The sequence below is a fragment of the Penicillium samsonianum genome (genome assembly GCF_028829775.1).
Source record: "Penicillium samsonianum strain IBT 33392 chromosome Unknown utg000004l_segment0_segment0, whole genome shotgun sequence".
NCBI classification, from domain to species: domain Eukaryota; kingdom Fungi; phylum Ascomycota; class Eurotiomycetes; order Eurotiales; family Aspergillaceae; genus Penicillium; species Penicillium samsonianum.
The window spans coordinates 332,068-346,978 of NW_026643262.1; the positions used below are offsets into that span (position 1 = coordinate 332,068).

The window sequence follows — 14,911 nt, forward strand, 5'->3', positions numbered from 1 at the left end:
GCTTGAATATGCCTGATCATAGACTGGCAGAAATCAAAATACCTGAATTACCATGACAGAGACGTTAATAAACAAAGTACCTAAGTTCACCTTTTGAAACAGGCAGGCAAAATGAAGCTATTACCACTATACTAATCTCTATATTCACCTGATTCTAGGCGGTTTGAAGCTATTCCGACCGTTTAAATCTCCAACAATATGATAGTTAACTATTTCTCTTATAGAATGACCCGAATACTTTCATATGTGGTATTCTGACGGAGAGGATCAAAAATCTCATTCTTGTGAGCGTCAAGATCAATCCGTGGAGGCGTTTTGCACGGTCAGAGGGGCTTCAATCTGTGCAGTGGGAATAGCTTCAATTACAAGATCATTTACAAGTACACAGTATAGAGCGGCGTTGAAATCGGTCTAAAATCAGGCATCCGGCCTTTGGCCGCTATGCCCCTTCGAATCTATCTGCCTTCCTCCCCTTCTTCTTTTCATCTCCTGAACCCTCTACCCACGAAAAAGAAAAGAAAAATGGAATCGAACTGGCTGACTGCACGCAATAACCACACATACGAAAATGGACGCCGCTATTATGGCTTCAAGGCCGAATTCCCCTTTCCAGACGACGAAAACGCTACCACAGCGCACGCGATGATCAGCACCATCTGGCATCATCTTCTAGACGGCAGAACCTTTATTGCCCCCCTAGATCCGGTCAAGAAAAACCATAAGTTTCTCGAGTTCGCTACCCGTAGCGGCTCCTGGACGATCATGGCACTAGACCGGCATCGTCCTGCCCCGCGCTTAACGGGCATGGACCCGACCTATATGTCTCCAGATCTCCAATATTTCGAACACCACGACCTCGAGGGTGATTGGCCGTTTACTGCAAGACAGGCGTTTCATTTGATCCATGCGCAGTCGCTAGGCGGGGTGATTGCCGACTATGATAGGTTCTACGCTAATGCGTACCGGCATCTTCTCCCGGGCGGGTGGTTAGAAGTATGGGAGAACGACTTACGCTTTTTTACCGATAACGCACAGGATGAAGCCCGGCTAGTGGCACTAAGGGAGTGGGAGGCGCTGATACATGAGGCAGTGGCCAAGTTTGACAAGCGAATCAACGTGGCAGCCGAACAGAAGGAGCTGATGCACTCAGCTGGCTTTGTGCAAGTCGATGAACAGCTATTCAAGGTAGGTGAGCCTAAAATGGAACAAAAATTCAAAGATAATCCGTGTGTATTGTAGCCTGAGCGGCTGACTTTTGAGTGCCTGCCACTAGGTTCCCTTTGGCAAGTGGAGTGACGACCCAAATCTGAAAAGAATTGGGAATTTCTATGTGTACCAGATGCAGTGCGCGCTGGAGGGATACACGCTACGTCTATTCACCAAGACATTGGGCTGGTCAAAGGAAGACACTGATGCACTGATTAGTCGGGTGCAGGAGGAACTGCAGCAGAAGGACCTGCGGCTATATTCATATTTCCATCTCGTCAAGGGGAAGAAGCCAGCACAATCCGCTCGAAATTAAAGTGAATAGAGTCAAACATTCATAGTAATACGCATTCCTTATCTTTTGCCTATGCGGCCACTGTCCTTGAAGATGTAGTATATACTAAATGAGATCCATTTGGCTAAAGATGATAGGTGACTTTATTTAAGATTACACTACGATACCTCACCATGGGGTTCCGTAAGAGCAATTAGTCCCATCTGGTCCAGTCAGTTGACATAATAAACAAAAGAAGTATTATGAATGGCAACACCTGGGCAATAAGCAATCCTAGATGAAGGGGAGCTGCTTAACCTCTAACACCTAAAAGGCTCTTCCAACCTTGGAAAGTTCTCACTTCTTTCTTCTTTATCACTTCACTCACTTCTCCTTTCAAGGTTACCTCAATTCACCTTACACTTCACTTTGATGATTCCTACTTACTTTTTTTAACCCTTTCACCTCTTGTCACCTCAACTATGGTGCCCAACAAGCCACCGAAGAAACAACCTACAGGCACCCCTAAGCGGCAGTACAGTGAAGGCTTGCCGCTGATTTGCGGTGACACTGAGGAATGCCTTGCTCACTTGAACGAGCTTAGCCGTGCCTGTCATACTGTTTTACATAGCAAACAAAACGTTATTCCCGGTCACATTAATAACGAACCTTCCCCGCCGATCGAGAAGCCCCGTGATCTTCTGGAAATGCCATTACACACCAAAGTCGAATGGAATAGCAATGGTACGTTGAAACAACCACCGAGTGGGAAGCGTCTGGCCGACGGTCTCGTGTTCCTGATTGTCTCTTTAAACCTGCAACCCGGTCGATAGCGCCATGCATTGTGGCCAGCCGACTTCGACAGCAGCGGCGACATTTATCCCGAGCGACTGTCAGCCGGTGACCCCGTCATTATCTGGGCCTTTGGCCTGCCATTCATTCCAGTCTACACCGGATACTACGCCATGGTCGGACAAAACTGGTCCAAACACCTCTGGCAACTCGATCATAAGGTACATAATAAGAAGCTATCTGACCGTGGTTTCACTTTCGGGCAGGTTATCGCTCCATGGATTAGCGACACCCCTCGTTCTGACTACGCAGTCCATATTGATTGGGATGATCTATCCACCGAGCCTTGGGCGCACAGAGACATCAAGAAACCTTCCTTAGTCGAGCATCCCAGTGACATGGTTTTGACCGTTGGTAATGGGCGCGCAATGTTGACCCCCCTGCACAACTTCGTCGGTTTCCATCCAGCCATTGGCCCTTTCAAGTCCCGCAAAGCTACTCGTCCAACTGGCCCCGACGGTATCAGGGCAAAGGCATGGCAAGTGCGGCTGAAATCACGCTACACTAAATCTTCTGACGTGCACCCAGAACGCGTGTCTCTTGTCAAGTCCAGTCATTTAGCTAGCTGCGATGGCCCGACCCCCGCCTACTGCGAGACGACCGAATCTGGTGACGATGAAAGCGTTGCTGACGAAAGTGACACTGGAATCAACTCAGTAAACGACCCGGCCCCTTCTAACACACCAAAAGCTAGAGGCAAGCGCAAGGCTACGACTGAAAGCGCTCCCGTGCTGTCGAGTTCATCCAACGCTACTGTCTATATCCGAGGTGCCCTTGGCGATTACGATAGCTCTGCTTTGGCAGTTTGTGACAGGATTGACAGACTGTTAACCAATTGCCTGACGTTTCAGTCCACTCGGGATGTGCTGAACACTGAAGCTGCCCGTCGAGTGCGCCGGTTGATTGATGAATTCCCAAAGGCTGCCGCAGAATATTTGACAACTTATGCAGAGATTCGCAACAGTACTAGTAATTGTCAAGAGGGGGCTGTGCGCTATATGTTAAACCGAGCACTACAAAACGCAAGCCTACCAGACAATGACGAACTCCTTGTGGACCCTGCTCAGTCGAACCGTCCCATCGACCACCCGTCCGATGAAGTTGTTAACAGCCCTGACGAGGATTCCATCATTCATCACGGGGATTCGACTCGCAACAATGGAGATTCAGCTGGCGAGAACTGGCATTCAGCTAGTGACAACGAAGATTCAACTAGCGATCACGAGGATCTCGCCGTCGGGGATAGCCAAGACTCCACACCCTAAATGGCAAAGCATCTGAAGCCATAAGGAGAGAACAATAAATGTTGAGGAGGATTTGTTTAGGGATGGGACTAGAGAAAGATCATAGAGAAACGTCTTTTCATATGGCGCTTACTGATCCAGACATCCAGTTTATAGAGGATATTTCATGAACCTTGTTGGTCAAAGTTATTCGTTTCGAATCATCCTACTAGCTATAACACTAAGTTGCCGTAAACAGATGTACAGCTCGTGACTGCCTGACTAGGAAGGCTACATGTAACCTGGTACATTATACTTCAATGTTCTTTCAACCTTTTCACATCGTCACCCCTCACCATCCATAATTATCTCAACGGGTCCACGAGTGGTTGGATATATCACTGATAACTCCAAATGCCATCAATCACAACCATTTGGGTGGGAACAGCTCATGACTACCCGAATAGGAAGGCTACCCAGTCTCATCCCCTTGATGACTTTGTTTAAGATTACAATACGATGTCTACCTGGATGTTTTCGTTTCTTTTTTGGTTCCCTTCCCCCTCTCAGATGGTATAACTGGAATGATAAAAAGAAAGATGGCCTGTGTACAACCAGGGAGGCATAAATGCCAAGAAAAAGAGCGCCGCATGCTACCCGATCGGGTTTAGTGTCCCCATGCATCGCGATGTCAGTGGCTTTGGCCGAGCATGAACGTTCGTATTCATAAAGAACATGTCCATTGAAATCTCAAATCCCATAGATCGACAAAACTAACAAGATTGACAACAACACCGCCCCGAGGATCATCAGGCAGAACTTCCAGAAATGGTTCAACCCAGCGAACTGGAGCCGGCCATCGCGTCACTGCCCCCGACAGCTACCTTGAAAAGATCAACAGAGCGGTACATCAGATCGAATCGAGGTATCCCACGACACGGATGCACCAATAGATCGAGATCCTGCGTGATGGCCCCCAAGTAATACAGCACAGGGCTAACGATGGCACAGCCCTGTACCGCGGAGAATAAACGTCATGCTTAATTTATGGCTGTTTGAAGGAGGTATAAGACCATGCCGGCATGCAGCACTTGTTGAAATTTCAGCCCAGTACATCGACCTTTACTTTCAATTTAATAATTGACGAAATCTTTTCAAGAGCATCATGCGGCTACCAAATTATGTGCTAGCTGGTTTGGTTTGCCTCCCGGCAGCCTTTGCCAATCTTTTAGGACCGTCATATCCTCCTCCCAGGGACTTGTCTAGCAGCCACAGTCGGGTCGCCGCCAGCTGGAAGAACCTGACATCCCAACTCAACACCGTCCTCGACGGTAACCAGGCCAAAAAGACCAGTGGAGTTTATGCACTGAAGAACCTCACATTCTCTGCTGGGTTATTTTCCACACTTGACCCCAAAGCGAAAGATCTTCAATTCCACCACACCGCTAGCGAAGTCGCAAACTCCCCGGTTGGAGTGAAGAAGGTTGATGGAAACAGCATTTACAAGGTCGCCAGTGTATCGAAGCTCTTTACTGTTCTTGCCGGGCTTATAGAGCTCAAGCCCCGGGACTGGGACCGTTCACTCACCGACATCTTCCCATTCTTAGCCGAGCGTGTTCGTAAGCAACACGATAAGTTCCGACTTGTCTATGATGTTCAATGGGACAAAGTCACCCTCAAATCCCTTGCGGGCCAGATGGGCGGCATACCCCACGGTGCTACAGAGGAATTCCTACAAACCTTTCTTCTATACAAGTACCTCGAACGCTCTGATGACCCCTCGTTGACTGATCCAAACTTCTACGGTCTTCCACCTCTGAACGAGAGCGACTTGTCGCTATTGCCATCCTGTCTGGGTGAACAGACCCAGGGGTGTAACCCAGTCTCCTGGGATGTGGCATACGCCCCAAGGCCTCCAGTTTACCTTCCCTGGACAAGCCCTGAGTATGCAAACGGTGGTTATATCTTCCTCGGTCTCGCGATTTCAAATCTCACGGGAAAGTCTATGGATGAATGGTATAGTGATTCTATCTTCGAACCTCTGGGTTTGAAGTCGACCTACTCCTCACCCCCTGACAACTCCACCCGCCCCCATTCCGTCACATCAGAGGGTCTCGATGAGCAGTTCGTTCCCAATGGAGGCGTCACAAACCCATCTGGTGGGTTGTTTTCTACAACCAACGATCTCTCCAAGCTTGGTGTCGCCCTCCTGAATTCCACCCTCCTCCCCTCTGAAAAGACACGGGAATGGATGAAGCCCGTCACTCACACCTCAAGTCTCCGCTACTCCGTCGGCTCACCATGGGAGATCCACCGATACATCCACGCAGGCTCAGGCGTGGTCACCGACCTATACACGAAGCTTGGCGACTCGGGATGCTACGGTGGCATCGTGGTCGTGATACCTGACTTCAACGCCGGCTTCACTCTCCTCTCAGCTAGCACGCAACCCAGCCGCAGCAGCGAGGCGCTCTTGGCAATCGACCTTATCGCCGATGCCATTCTCCCAGCCCTTATGGAGCAAGCCGCGGCAGAAGCAGCGCAGAAATTCGCCGGCACATACAAGGCCGAAGACTTCAATTCGTCGTTGACGCTCACTGTTGTGCCACCTTCCCAGCCCGCGCCTGGCTTGAACATCACTTCGTGGATTAGCAATGGTACAGATATCACGGCTTTAGTGCCTAGACTCTTGGGTGATGTCGGGTCACGACTTGTGCCGTCTATTGTCTCCGAGCAGGCCAGTGGGGAAATCGCTTTCCGTGCATACACTGCTACTCAGGGCAAGGGTCCCGGAGTGGGTTCCTCGTCAAGTCTTTTCTCTCTGTTCTACGATCTCAACGACTGGACTATGTTGGACCAGTTGACCTGGGGTGGTATTGCTACCTCGCTCTTCGTTTTTGATGTTGAAAAAAATGGAACTGTCAAGTCAATAACACCAGGTGCCTACAGAGTGAAGATGGCGAAGAAGTGATCAAGACAACGTTTGGTGGAAGATTTGAATGAGATAACTGAACGATAGCAAGTAATCGACAGCATAGAATGATAATATAGTTCAATTTATTGCGTGGCTTCTATATACACATACTCAATATAATCAGAAACTTTTTAATAGCCGTCCCGCTTTCCTTGGACCTTAGAAGTTCCCTTGGCCTTCTCTAATTCATTGAGCATCCCGTCACCGAAGACAGCGACATCAGTAGTGATGGAAACCATATCGAACCCCTGCTGTGTGCGGCGAAGAGCGTCATCACCATCGGAGCCTAGAAGTGTTAGAGACAAACGCAAGGAAGACCGAAAAGACAACACATACAGAAGATAGCAGCCTTCTTTCCAGCAGATCTAGCCGCATTCAGAACACGCTGGATAGCAGCCTCGTGCTCCTCACCGCCGCGGGTTACACGCATCTGCTTAGCGAGGTCGAAGGGTCCTAGAAAAGAAAACGTTAGCTAGTTCCACACGTCCAAACAAAAAGATCCAATCTCACCAATAAACAAAACATCAAGTCCGTCGACCTTAGCAATCTCCTCTACATTCTCAACACCGGGCCGCGACTCAATCTGCACAATAACCAGCACCTCGCCGTGCGTCTTCTCATCGTACTCTGCGGGCTTGACACCGGGGAACGAATGTGGCGTGAACATGGGCCCGTATCCACGGACTCCGACAGGCGGGTACTTGCAGTAGCTGACAACCTTGGCAGCGTCCTCCTATTGGAAGCAGAAAGTAGAGGTTAGCATCTCGAGTGAGTCAAGAAATAAGCGGAAGCGCAATGCTGAGGGTTGCACATACTGCAGAGTGACACATAGGAGTCATGACTCCGTGGGCACCGGCATCAAGAGCACGCTTGATCATCCACTCTTCAGGCCAGGGCACACGGATAATAGGGCTCGCACCCTCATGGCCGACGGCATTGGTGAGCTGAGTTTGATTGTTAATGATTCAATTCTTGAGTTAAACTTAGTTATTGAAGGACAAACCTCGTAATAGTGGCTGTCGTTAATCAATCCATGTTCGGCGTCAACGAGGACCCAGCTGAATCCACCTTCAGTGAACTCGGGGCTGCGGCGGAGGATTGTCTTTGCGACGGGGGCGCTGGGGAGGCTGTAGTAGGAGGTCAGTTAGTTCAATTTTTTTTTGTTGGATAGAGAGCTTTGAGGTTGAAAGCGCAGCGGGGAGATGGCGATGCCCCCCTCCAAATGCGGGGGATAACATACGTCAACCAGAAGCCATATGCCACTGGCGTGGTTTCCAGGGCGGAGCGGAGTGCGATGGAAGACATTATTGAAGGCAGAAAAGAGGTTGTGTAATTGATGAAGAGCAGAAGGAGTGTCTTTTCCTTTTAACGATGTTCTTTATGTTCTTGACGCTGAGAGGGGACAACTCGGCCTTCCTCCGACCGATTACCCGAGGCCCCCCACGTCGTTTAAACGGCCAAATTATTTAGGAGTGCTATTAGAATTGTACTGGTTACATTAGTATTTATGGGATTTAGACTGTAAAGCATTGCGTTATCGGAGTTTACTTGAAGTATAACGTGGAGTAGTTGAACCTCCAGATTGGGAAAGTAGAGCCAATTAGGGCTATCATCTCCCTTTATAGCACCCCACGGGGAATCCACGTGCTCGGGGGTGGACTCCCCCGAAGGCCCGAAGATTTTCTAGAGAGACTGAGATTAACAAAAAACAGTCGAACGCGCTTATACGATGTAAAGTGGGTTTTATATCGCGAAGAATGTAGAATTTGTAGTTTTTAACTCGGTCACCATGACGCCACGGCCATTAGAATTAAAACTAACTCTGATTTTGGAGACGACAACATAGGTAGCTGAAAGCGGCAGCCATTTGAAACAGGATGCATAGCGAAGGCTTAGTGACACCCTTTCTGGGTGCACTACAGGCCTGTATTTCCGTGCTATTAACAATGTGCTACGGTTTCGCTGCTCGTCGGCTCAATTTGATCCACGAGACTACAATCAATGACATGATGGGTTTAGGCGTGAAGCTCCTCCTACCGGCACTACTCATCGTGCATCTCGGCGAGCAGCTTCATCTCGGGACAGCGATGAACTATATTCCAGTTATAAGTATATTATAGCGACCCTTGATGAACCCAGCATAACTGACTTATCGCATCTATCTGCAATTACTAGTCTGGTCAGTCCTCTACACGTCTGCATCGATTGGCCTTGGGCATTTCCTATCGCGGCTGCTTGGCCTACCTCAATGGGTTACACCGGCTTGTTCGTTCAACAATACTACATCTCTCCCCTTGTTACTCCTCTACTCCCTCCAGAGCGTAGGAAGTCTAAAACTGATCCTGCGCCATGGCGAAACCACATCCTCAGCAATCGACCGTGCTCAGAGTTACTTCCTTGTCTGCGGTGTGATCAGTAAGACCATCGCATATATCGTCGGACCGAGGATGTTACAAGATCGCGGAGATGGCCTTAGTAGCCTAGAGGAGCGACATCGTACCGCAAGCATACTAGCAGAGGATGAGCAACTCACCGAAGAAACCTCTCTACTCCCGCAGCGCGCCCAACAAGCCCGAACATCAGCCGGGAACCTGATCCGGCGGTCGACGCACTGGCTGGGGTCATTATTCCCACACCGGGTCAAGCAAGAACTCCTCGCACCCTTCGAGTCCCCATTCGCCGACGTGGCAATACTCTGCACTATTATCGGCACGGTGCTGGGACTAGTCCCCTCGTTACACAAAGCATTCTTCTTCGACGAGGAAGATGGCGGGATATTCAATGCATGGCTGACTTCGAGTATCCGCAACATCGGCGGGCTGTTTACAACGCTGCAAATCTTCATGGTTGGGTGTAAACTTGGAATCACGTTCGAGCGGATGGTTGCAGAAGGGCATTCGGGCCGGATCCCTGTCAAGGCTATCACGACTATCTTTGTCGTTCGTTTGGTGGTCTGGCCGGCGCTGAGCGTTTCACTGATTTACGGACTTGCTAAGAGGACTCGTCTCCTTGGTGATGATCCGATACTGTGGTTTAGTATGATGCTTATGCCTGCTGGTCCACCGGCGCTGGTGATTTCGGGGTTGGCGGAATTGGCGCAGGCGTCTGAGGTGGAAAAGATGGTTATTGCGAAGACTTTGACGGTACGCGGTGATGGTTCTACGGGGAAAAAAAGACATTTCGCTGACTCTCTCTAGATCATGTACGCCTTGTCACCATTTATATGTTTTAGTATAACAGGAGCGCTTAAAGCTTCCGAGGCAGTGTTGAAAGAGAAAGGATGAGGTCTACATGTCACAGAAAATACTGGGAGTAATTTTTTTAATTCGAGAAATGTAATCGGTATTTCGTTTCAATTTCGACGCTCAAACACTCCATTGATTTTGATTTCATCAAATCGTCACCATATTCATCATCCGCCTTGAAAGAAAGAGAGTGTTGTGGTACACATTCGGGGTCGGAGTCGTGGAGAAATGATTTACTTCTAAATTTAGACAGCCAAGTTAGCCTTTGCACCTGAAACATCGTGGGAATATCACATACTCCGCATCCCTTGCAGTCACACTTGTCGCCACAAGAGCAGCTCTGGGCACCGCCGGTACAGTTGCAACTAGATCCGCAACCACAACCCATGATGAAAGATGTGGGATATGTTGGAAAATAGTAAGAGTATTTATAGGATTTTTTGTAGGATTTTTGGTGAAACTGAAGAGGATTTTGGTGACTGAAGACTGCAGAACAAGCGGTTTAAATATCCGTACGACTAGCATCATCATAATGGCGTCAGTGGAGAAACCGTGAAGTAACATATGGAAGTCAGGTGATTTGCACCTGGGCACCTCCAGGGGTTTTCCTATTGAAATTATGTAATGGAGTGGTCATCCATGTAACTATGGATCGGATCATATGGAGCATCGTGTAAGTATCATGGGCATGTGATACTGTATAGATATGACCGGAAAAACACTATTGCGGAAAAAGTAACGCTGACGGATAAAGGCAAATACGGTCAAAAAAACAAGAGAAAAGCGGCGTAAACGGTAAACGGGAAGATACAAGAAAGTAAGAAATAATAGACGAATGAGAAGCGCAGAAAAGAAAACCTTGCTAGTACTTTGTGTAAATGTGTTGGTCCTTTGTGGAACATTATTCCGCCGATGTTCGGATAACCTTCCATAACCGGTAAGTATGCCATTCAACCCTGGAGGGTAGGTGGACCGAGTCAAGGAGCTCCTGCGCAGGGGCCGCTCACAGGGGACAGGACTAAGCCTTGTGAAGCCTCCGGCAGTCCACAAGCACATCGTCGCACATGCGCGCGACATTGAGTAGCTGTCCGACATGACCTTCATCCTCGGCACATTTCGTTGAGGAACCACTCCCGGGTCCGAATGGCCACGAGTGAGTCGATGCCCAGGTTGGCCACCACCATGTTGTAGCCCAGCTGTTCGGGGTCGATCTCGAGCAAGTCGAGCAAGTGCCCAGGGCCAGCGTGAAGCAGTTTTCTACTATGACCAAGCACTCGGCATAGTCCTCGGCCGCGGCGAGCTGGTCCTTGACGCTGATGGAAACAGCGGCTTGTTCTTGGGTCTGGTACGAGCCAGGACGTCCAGCAACTATGGCCTCGGCAGGCATCTCGTGCAGGTCTGTCTCCGACTGCCTGTCGAACCGCGGAAGGATGGCCTTGTGAATAGTGTCGGCATGCTCAAATCACATCGGAAAATGTATCCGAAGCCTGTCGGGATGGCGATGTGGATGAAGGACGGAGCCAGCCGTGTCGCCGCTGGACGAGACTTGCCATTGTAATGGTTTGCGACAGCGTAGGCAGAATGAGCAATTCTTCCGACAATCGATGTAGTGGACTAGAAGCAGATAAAGAAGTCCAATTGCTTATCGCGAAAGCCTTCGCCTGTACGGCGTTGCTCGTGTAGGATCCACAATTCAGATATACGAACTATAATTCTGATTAATGCACTTTGGTGAAGGTTACTGGACCGAAAATTCCCATGGCACACCTTACTCTGGTCGAAAAGGTATACCGTCGTATCAGAGATTGCACGACCAGCGCTATGGACCTTCATTTGAAAAGAACGATTGGTTATTGATCGATAAAATTGATGTTATATCTTGGTTTTCGTCGGGCTTGTTTGTTGATTGCAACATGTGCAATTTTCATTCATTCAGGTTGGACGTGGGATAGATTTATAAAGTATAGATAGTAAAGTAGTGAATTACGTAGAGCTGATTAACAAATATAAGAGGGGAAAGCTTTTTAGTAGTTAGGGTCGCATATTTAAATCACGCGTATTACTAATTAGCCTGGGGACAATACCACCTCTATAATTTGTTCCTAGAATAGCGACACTTAGGCTAAGTTATAAACTAGTGTCTCCTACTTTGCTTGTTACTGTTGAAAGGCTGCCGATGGCCACAGCCTCGACACGCTCTATGGAACCTGCAGGTCGGCGGAAATATGCTACCTGGCCAGGATGCGAAGTCCGGGGAGGCTCGAACCGATGGCCAGGTCCTCGACGTCCTTGTTCACAATGGCCGAGGCTGGCAAAAAAGCACAAATCAAGACAGATAATGTTACGTGTTGGGGGCGCGCTAGGTTGACAACGCTTTGTAGGCCATTAGACGCAAACATACTTCAGATTTCCCTCGCTACGTAGGGATGGATGAAATTGACTTCCGAGCTCTTTGCGATATCTGACGTGGTGTGGGATACCGCGATGCCCTGCTCGAGGGCAACTGCGTCAATGGCCTCGCTGAGGTCCCCGATGAGCTTTTCAACTGATTATGGTGGTGGGGCAAACACTGGAGGTGGGGCTAATAAGGTTTTCTCCGATCTGTCAAGGGACCGGGCCGGACCGATCGCCGAGCGCCGACCACGACGCCAACCTTGGAAGATTCCGGCTTTGCAGTTGCTCTCCGAATCTTCGGGTGCCGACTTAACTAGTTAACTGATTATCACAGGGTACTTCTTGTCCATATCAGCCTTCGCGTAGTAATTACTCCTTGTATAACATGCCTCTTACCTATACAACCACACTAGCCCCTAATTGCAACCATCTTCATCCTCATCTTCTATCTCCAACTCAAGTCTTTCCTGAAAGAACATAATGACGACCAGCGCTTACCCCGCGTTGATGCCGAGTTCAAAACTCTCGACGGGCTCACCCTACGTGGCTAGGTATCTCCCGCATGTGGCATTACCTGCCTTCTCTATGATCCTCGCAGCCTAGGCGCCAGCGATGGAAATGCTAGGAATGATGTGAGTTTTGTGAATCTGAGGTCGCCCCCAGCTGAAAATTCACATACGCCGTGACCTGGTTCAAAGAGAACCCTTTGGTCGATGATACCAAACTCGCGCTCTGGGGTCTGTGTTTTGGTGGCAATGTTACTCTTGCGGTAGCAGCTTTTGAATACGTAGGTTCACCCCCGTCTTTGTCCTTTTTACTACCCACCCCAATCATCCTCATCGGCTGACCCAACCACGGCAAGCGAGTCGCCGCCACGATCGCGTTCGCGCCCCTTGATCGACTCAACTGGTATCCCGGAACGACGCAAGCCAATCCTCAAGCTGGCTATACACGAGCGCACCAGCCGCCTGGAAAGCGAAGATTCTATATATCTCCGCTACGTGAACGAGGACAGCAGTATTCCAATAGTCTCCAGATCGCCGCCGAGATGATCCCCGCCCTCGAGCGCCTCGGAGTACCTGTCGATAACCGCATTTCCGTCCAGGCCTACTACAGAAGTCTGTCGTGGAATATCCTGAACCTCGTCCAGTATATTTTCCCGACAGCCATAATGGTTACGCCCGAGTTAGACGTGTCGTGTCTCACAGAGGACCAGCTCAAGTGCTATAAGCAGATATAGGAGCCTAAGGAGCTTCACATCTTGGAGGGCAAGGGGCATCTTGATTGGATCTTTGGGGATGTTAATATCATTTTGAAGCGGCGGCTGGCCTTCTGAGGGGCTTGGGTGATGATATATCCAATCAATTCACGGGTGTTAGTAGAATAACTATATATAGCTATATGTTTCCCAGAGAAGAAGAATGGAAACGCAAAATCCATGCAGATCATCTACTAAACCTGTCTTGAATCAACCGGGCCGGATAACTCCCCGTAGCTGCCAAACATCTTTTAACTCGGGCAACGATTTACCGGGAAAGTCGAGAGAGCTGTATGAATGTATGTCTGCACCAAGTCAACTATTGAAGGAACATTGGGAGTGAAATATATCATGAATGTGGGTATGTTGCCATTCCAAATTTCGGGCGGTCGCGATTTTCCCGATCGGGGTGCCGCTTTATGGGGACCTCGGGAACTCATGGGATGCTCAGTCAGCACTCGGGTTGTCCACGGGTCCCCAGGGCCACGGGTTCACGGAAGTCTCAAAACCAAGAAAGGCACACTATCTCCGAGTTATTATCCGACTAACCCCGATATTAGCCACCTGTTGCTCTCATATAACTTCTCTATCCTACTATCCTACATTGGCTTTGATATCCCTAAATTCTATTAGATAAGTTGCCTATAGGTTTGTCAAGTCAGATACCAAAACAATATCAGGTACATTGCTAACAGGCCGAATAGCTCTTACGAACACATCAATCAATCCTTCATTATCCATCAACAATGCAACAATCTTTGCTTATTCTGAATTCGTTCACCTCATTTTCTTCCGCAACAGCTGCAATAATTTCCACTGCAAACCCTGCATCTCTGTCCGGCTCACTTCATGTTACCAATGGCGAGCTCTTCTATCAGCGCATGTATGCGGTGCGCGCTGTACCATTGGCAATACTTACTGGAATTCTCCCACTTTATCTTGGCGGCCCAGCGGTAGCTTCTGTCATCGCTGTCGGTGCATTTGTTCAAGCAGCGGATGTGGTAATTGGTATTGGCAGAAAAGATCTAGGGATGGTTTTAGGTGCTTCATTTGCTACAGCGGTCCACGTTCTATGTTTCTTTTCTATTCCTTCTGTCAAAGCTAAGAGGAATTAATCAATCTGTTCTCTCTCGGTTATTAGAGACCACGGAAATTTACCAAACTTTGTCAGCTATAAGATCCCTACCTACATAGGTATAAATTCTCACGCTCCCCGTCACATAAGCCTTCAAACGAAAGGTGTTCAGGATGAATACCACGGCATTGCCGATAATACAAAGCAATGGAGGGTAAACGAGAAAGGCCGGCGAAAGGACAATTTCTGCAATACTCGCAATTTCGAGTGAAAATAGCATCGGCAGGTTTGGCGATGTCGATATTGAAGATTTGAGGACGAAGTGTGTCGATGAGATCAAGTTCTATGTATATAAATGCATAGCCAAGAAAAACACCAAGGGTACGCTTATAGCCTGGTTCTTTCACTGG

General features: G+C 48.8%; 8 protein-coding genes across 8 annotated transcripts; 6 read left to right on the forward strand and 2 right to left on the reverse strand.

The window, feature by feature from the left end:
* Positions 1 to 522: 522 nt before the first annotated feature.
* On the forward strand, positions 523 to 1,239 carry N7471_007026 (uncharacterized protein; the record flags this gene model as incomplete). Its single annotated transcript, XM_057279745.1, has 1 exon — positions 523 to 1,239. One exon carries the CDS (start codon positions 523 to 525, stop codon positions 1,237 to 1,239), a length of 717 nt encoding a protein of 238 aa, XP_057134005.1.
* A 723-nt stretch (positions 1,240 to 1,962) lies between these two features.
* On the forward strand, positions 1,963 to 3,597 carry N7471_007027 (uncharacterized protein; the record flags this gene model as incomplete). Its single annotated transcript, XM_057279746.1, has 2 exons — positions 1,963 to 2,224; positions 2,333 to 3,597. The coding sequence occupies 2 exons, from the start codon at positions 1,963 to 1,965 to the stop codon at positions 3,595 to 3,597; spliced, it is 1,527 nt and encodes a 508-aa protein (XP_057134006.1).
* A 1,123-nt stretch (positions 3,598 to 4,720) lies between these two features.
* N7471_007028 (serine hydrolase domain-containing protein) lies at positions 4,721 to 6,526 on the forward strand (the record flags this gene model as incomplete). Its single annotated transcript, XM_057279747.1, has 1 exon — positions 4,721 to 6,526. The coding sequence occupies one exon, from the start codon at positions 4,721 to 4,723 to the stop codon at positions 6,524 to 6,526; it is 1,806 nt and encodes a 601-aa protein (XP_057134007.1).
* Positions 6,527 to 6,588: 62 nt separating this feature from the next.
* N7471_007029 (HpcH/HpaI aldolase family protein) lies at positions 6,589 to 7,853 on the reverse strand. The gene is made up of 6 exons (XM_057279748.1): positions 7,770 to 7,853; positions 7,533 to 7,656; positions 7,345 to 7,473; positions 7,040 to 7,262; positions 6,866 to 6,982; positions 6,589 to 6,815 (listed from the first exon to the last, which is right to left on the reverse strand). The coding sequence occupies exons 1-6, from the start codon at positions 7,832 to 7,834 to the stop codon at positions 6,661 to 6,663; spliced, it is 813 nt and encodes a 270-aa protein (XP_057134008.1). The 5' UTR covers positions 7,835 to 7,853; the 3' UTR covers positions 6,589 to 6,660.
* Positions 7,854 to 8,475: 622 nt separating this feature from the next.
* On the forward strand, positions 8,476 to 9,813 carry N7471_007030 (Auxin Efflux Carrier superfamily; the record flags this gene model as incomplete). Its single annotated transcript, XM_057279749.1, has 3 exons — positions 8,476 to 8,638; positions 8,705 to 9,672; positions 9,727 to 9,813. 3 exons carry the CDS (start codon positions 8,476 to 8,478, stop codon positions 9,811 to 9,813), a joined length of 1,218 nt encoding a protein of 405 aa, XP_057134009.1.
* A 979-nt stretch (positions 9,814 to 10,792) lies between these two features.
* Positions 10,793 to 11,607, reverse strand: N7471_007031 (hybrid NRPS/PKS enzyme; the record flags this gene model as incomplete). Its single annotated transcript, XM_057279750.1, has 2 exons — positions 10,793 to 11,209; positions 11,542 to 11,607. The coding sequence occupies 2 exons, from the start codon at positions 11,605 to 11,607 to the stop codon at positions 10,793 to 10,795; spliced, it is 483 nt and encodes a 160-aa protein (XP_057134010.1).
* A 678-nt stretch (positions 11,608 to 12,285) lies between these two features.
* N7471_007032 (uncharacterized protein) lies at positions 12,286 to 12,489 on the forward strand (the record flags this gene model as incomplete). Its single annotated transcript, XM_057279751.1, has 1 exon — positions 12,286 to 12,489. One exon carries the CDS (start codon positions 12,286 to 12,288, stop codon positions 12,487 to 12,489), a length of 204 nt encoding a protein of 67 aa, XP_057134011.1.
* Positions 12,490 to 12,503: 14 nt separating this feature from the next.
* Positions 12,504 to 13,408, forward strand: N7471_007033 (peptidase S15; the record flags this gene model as incomplete). Its single annotated transcript, XM_057279752.1, has 4 exons — positions 12,504 to 12,533; positions 12,720 to 12,804; positions 12,867 to 12,955; positions 13,031 to 13,408. Coding segments are annotated over 4 exons (582 nt in total), but the record flags the coding sequence as incomplete, so codon positions are not given.
* Positions 13,409 to 14,911: the final 1,503 nt, after the last annotated feature.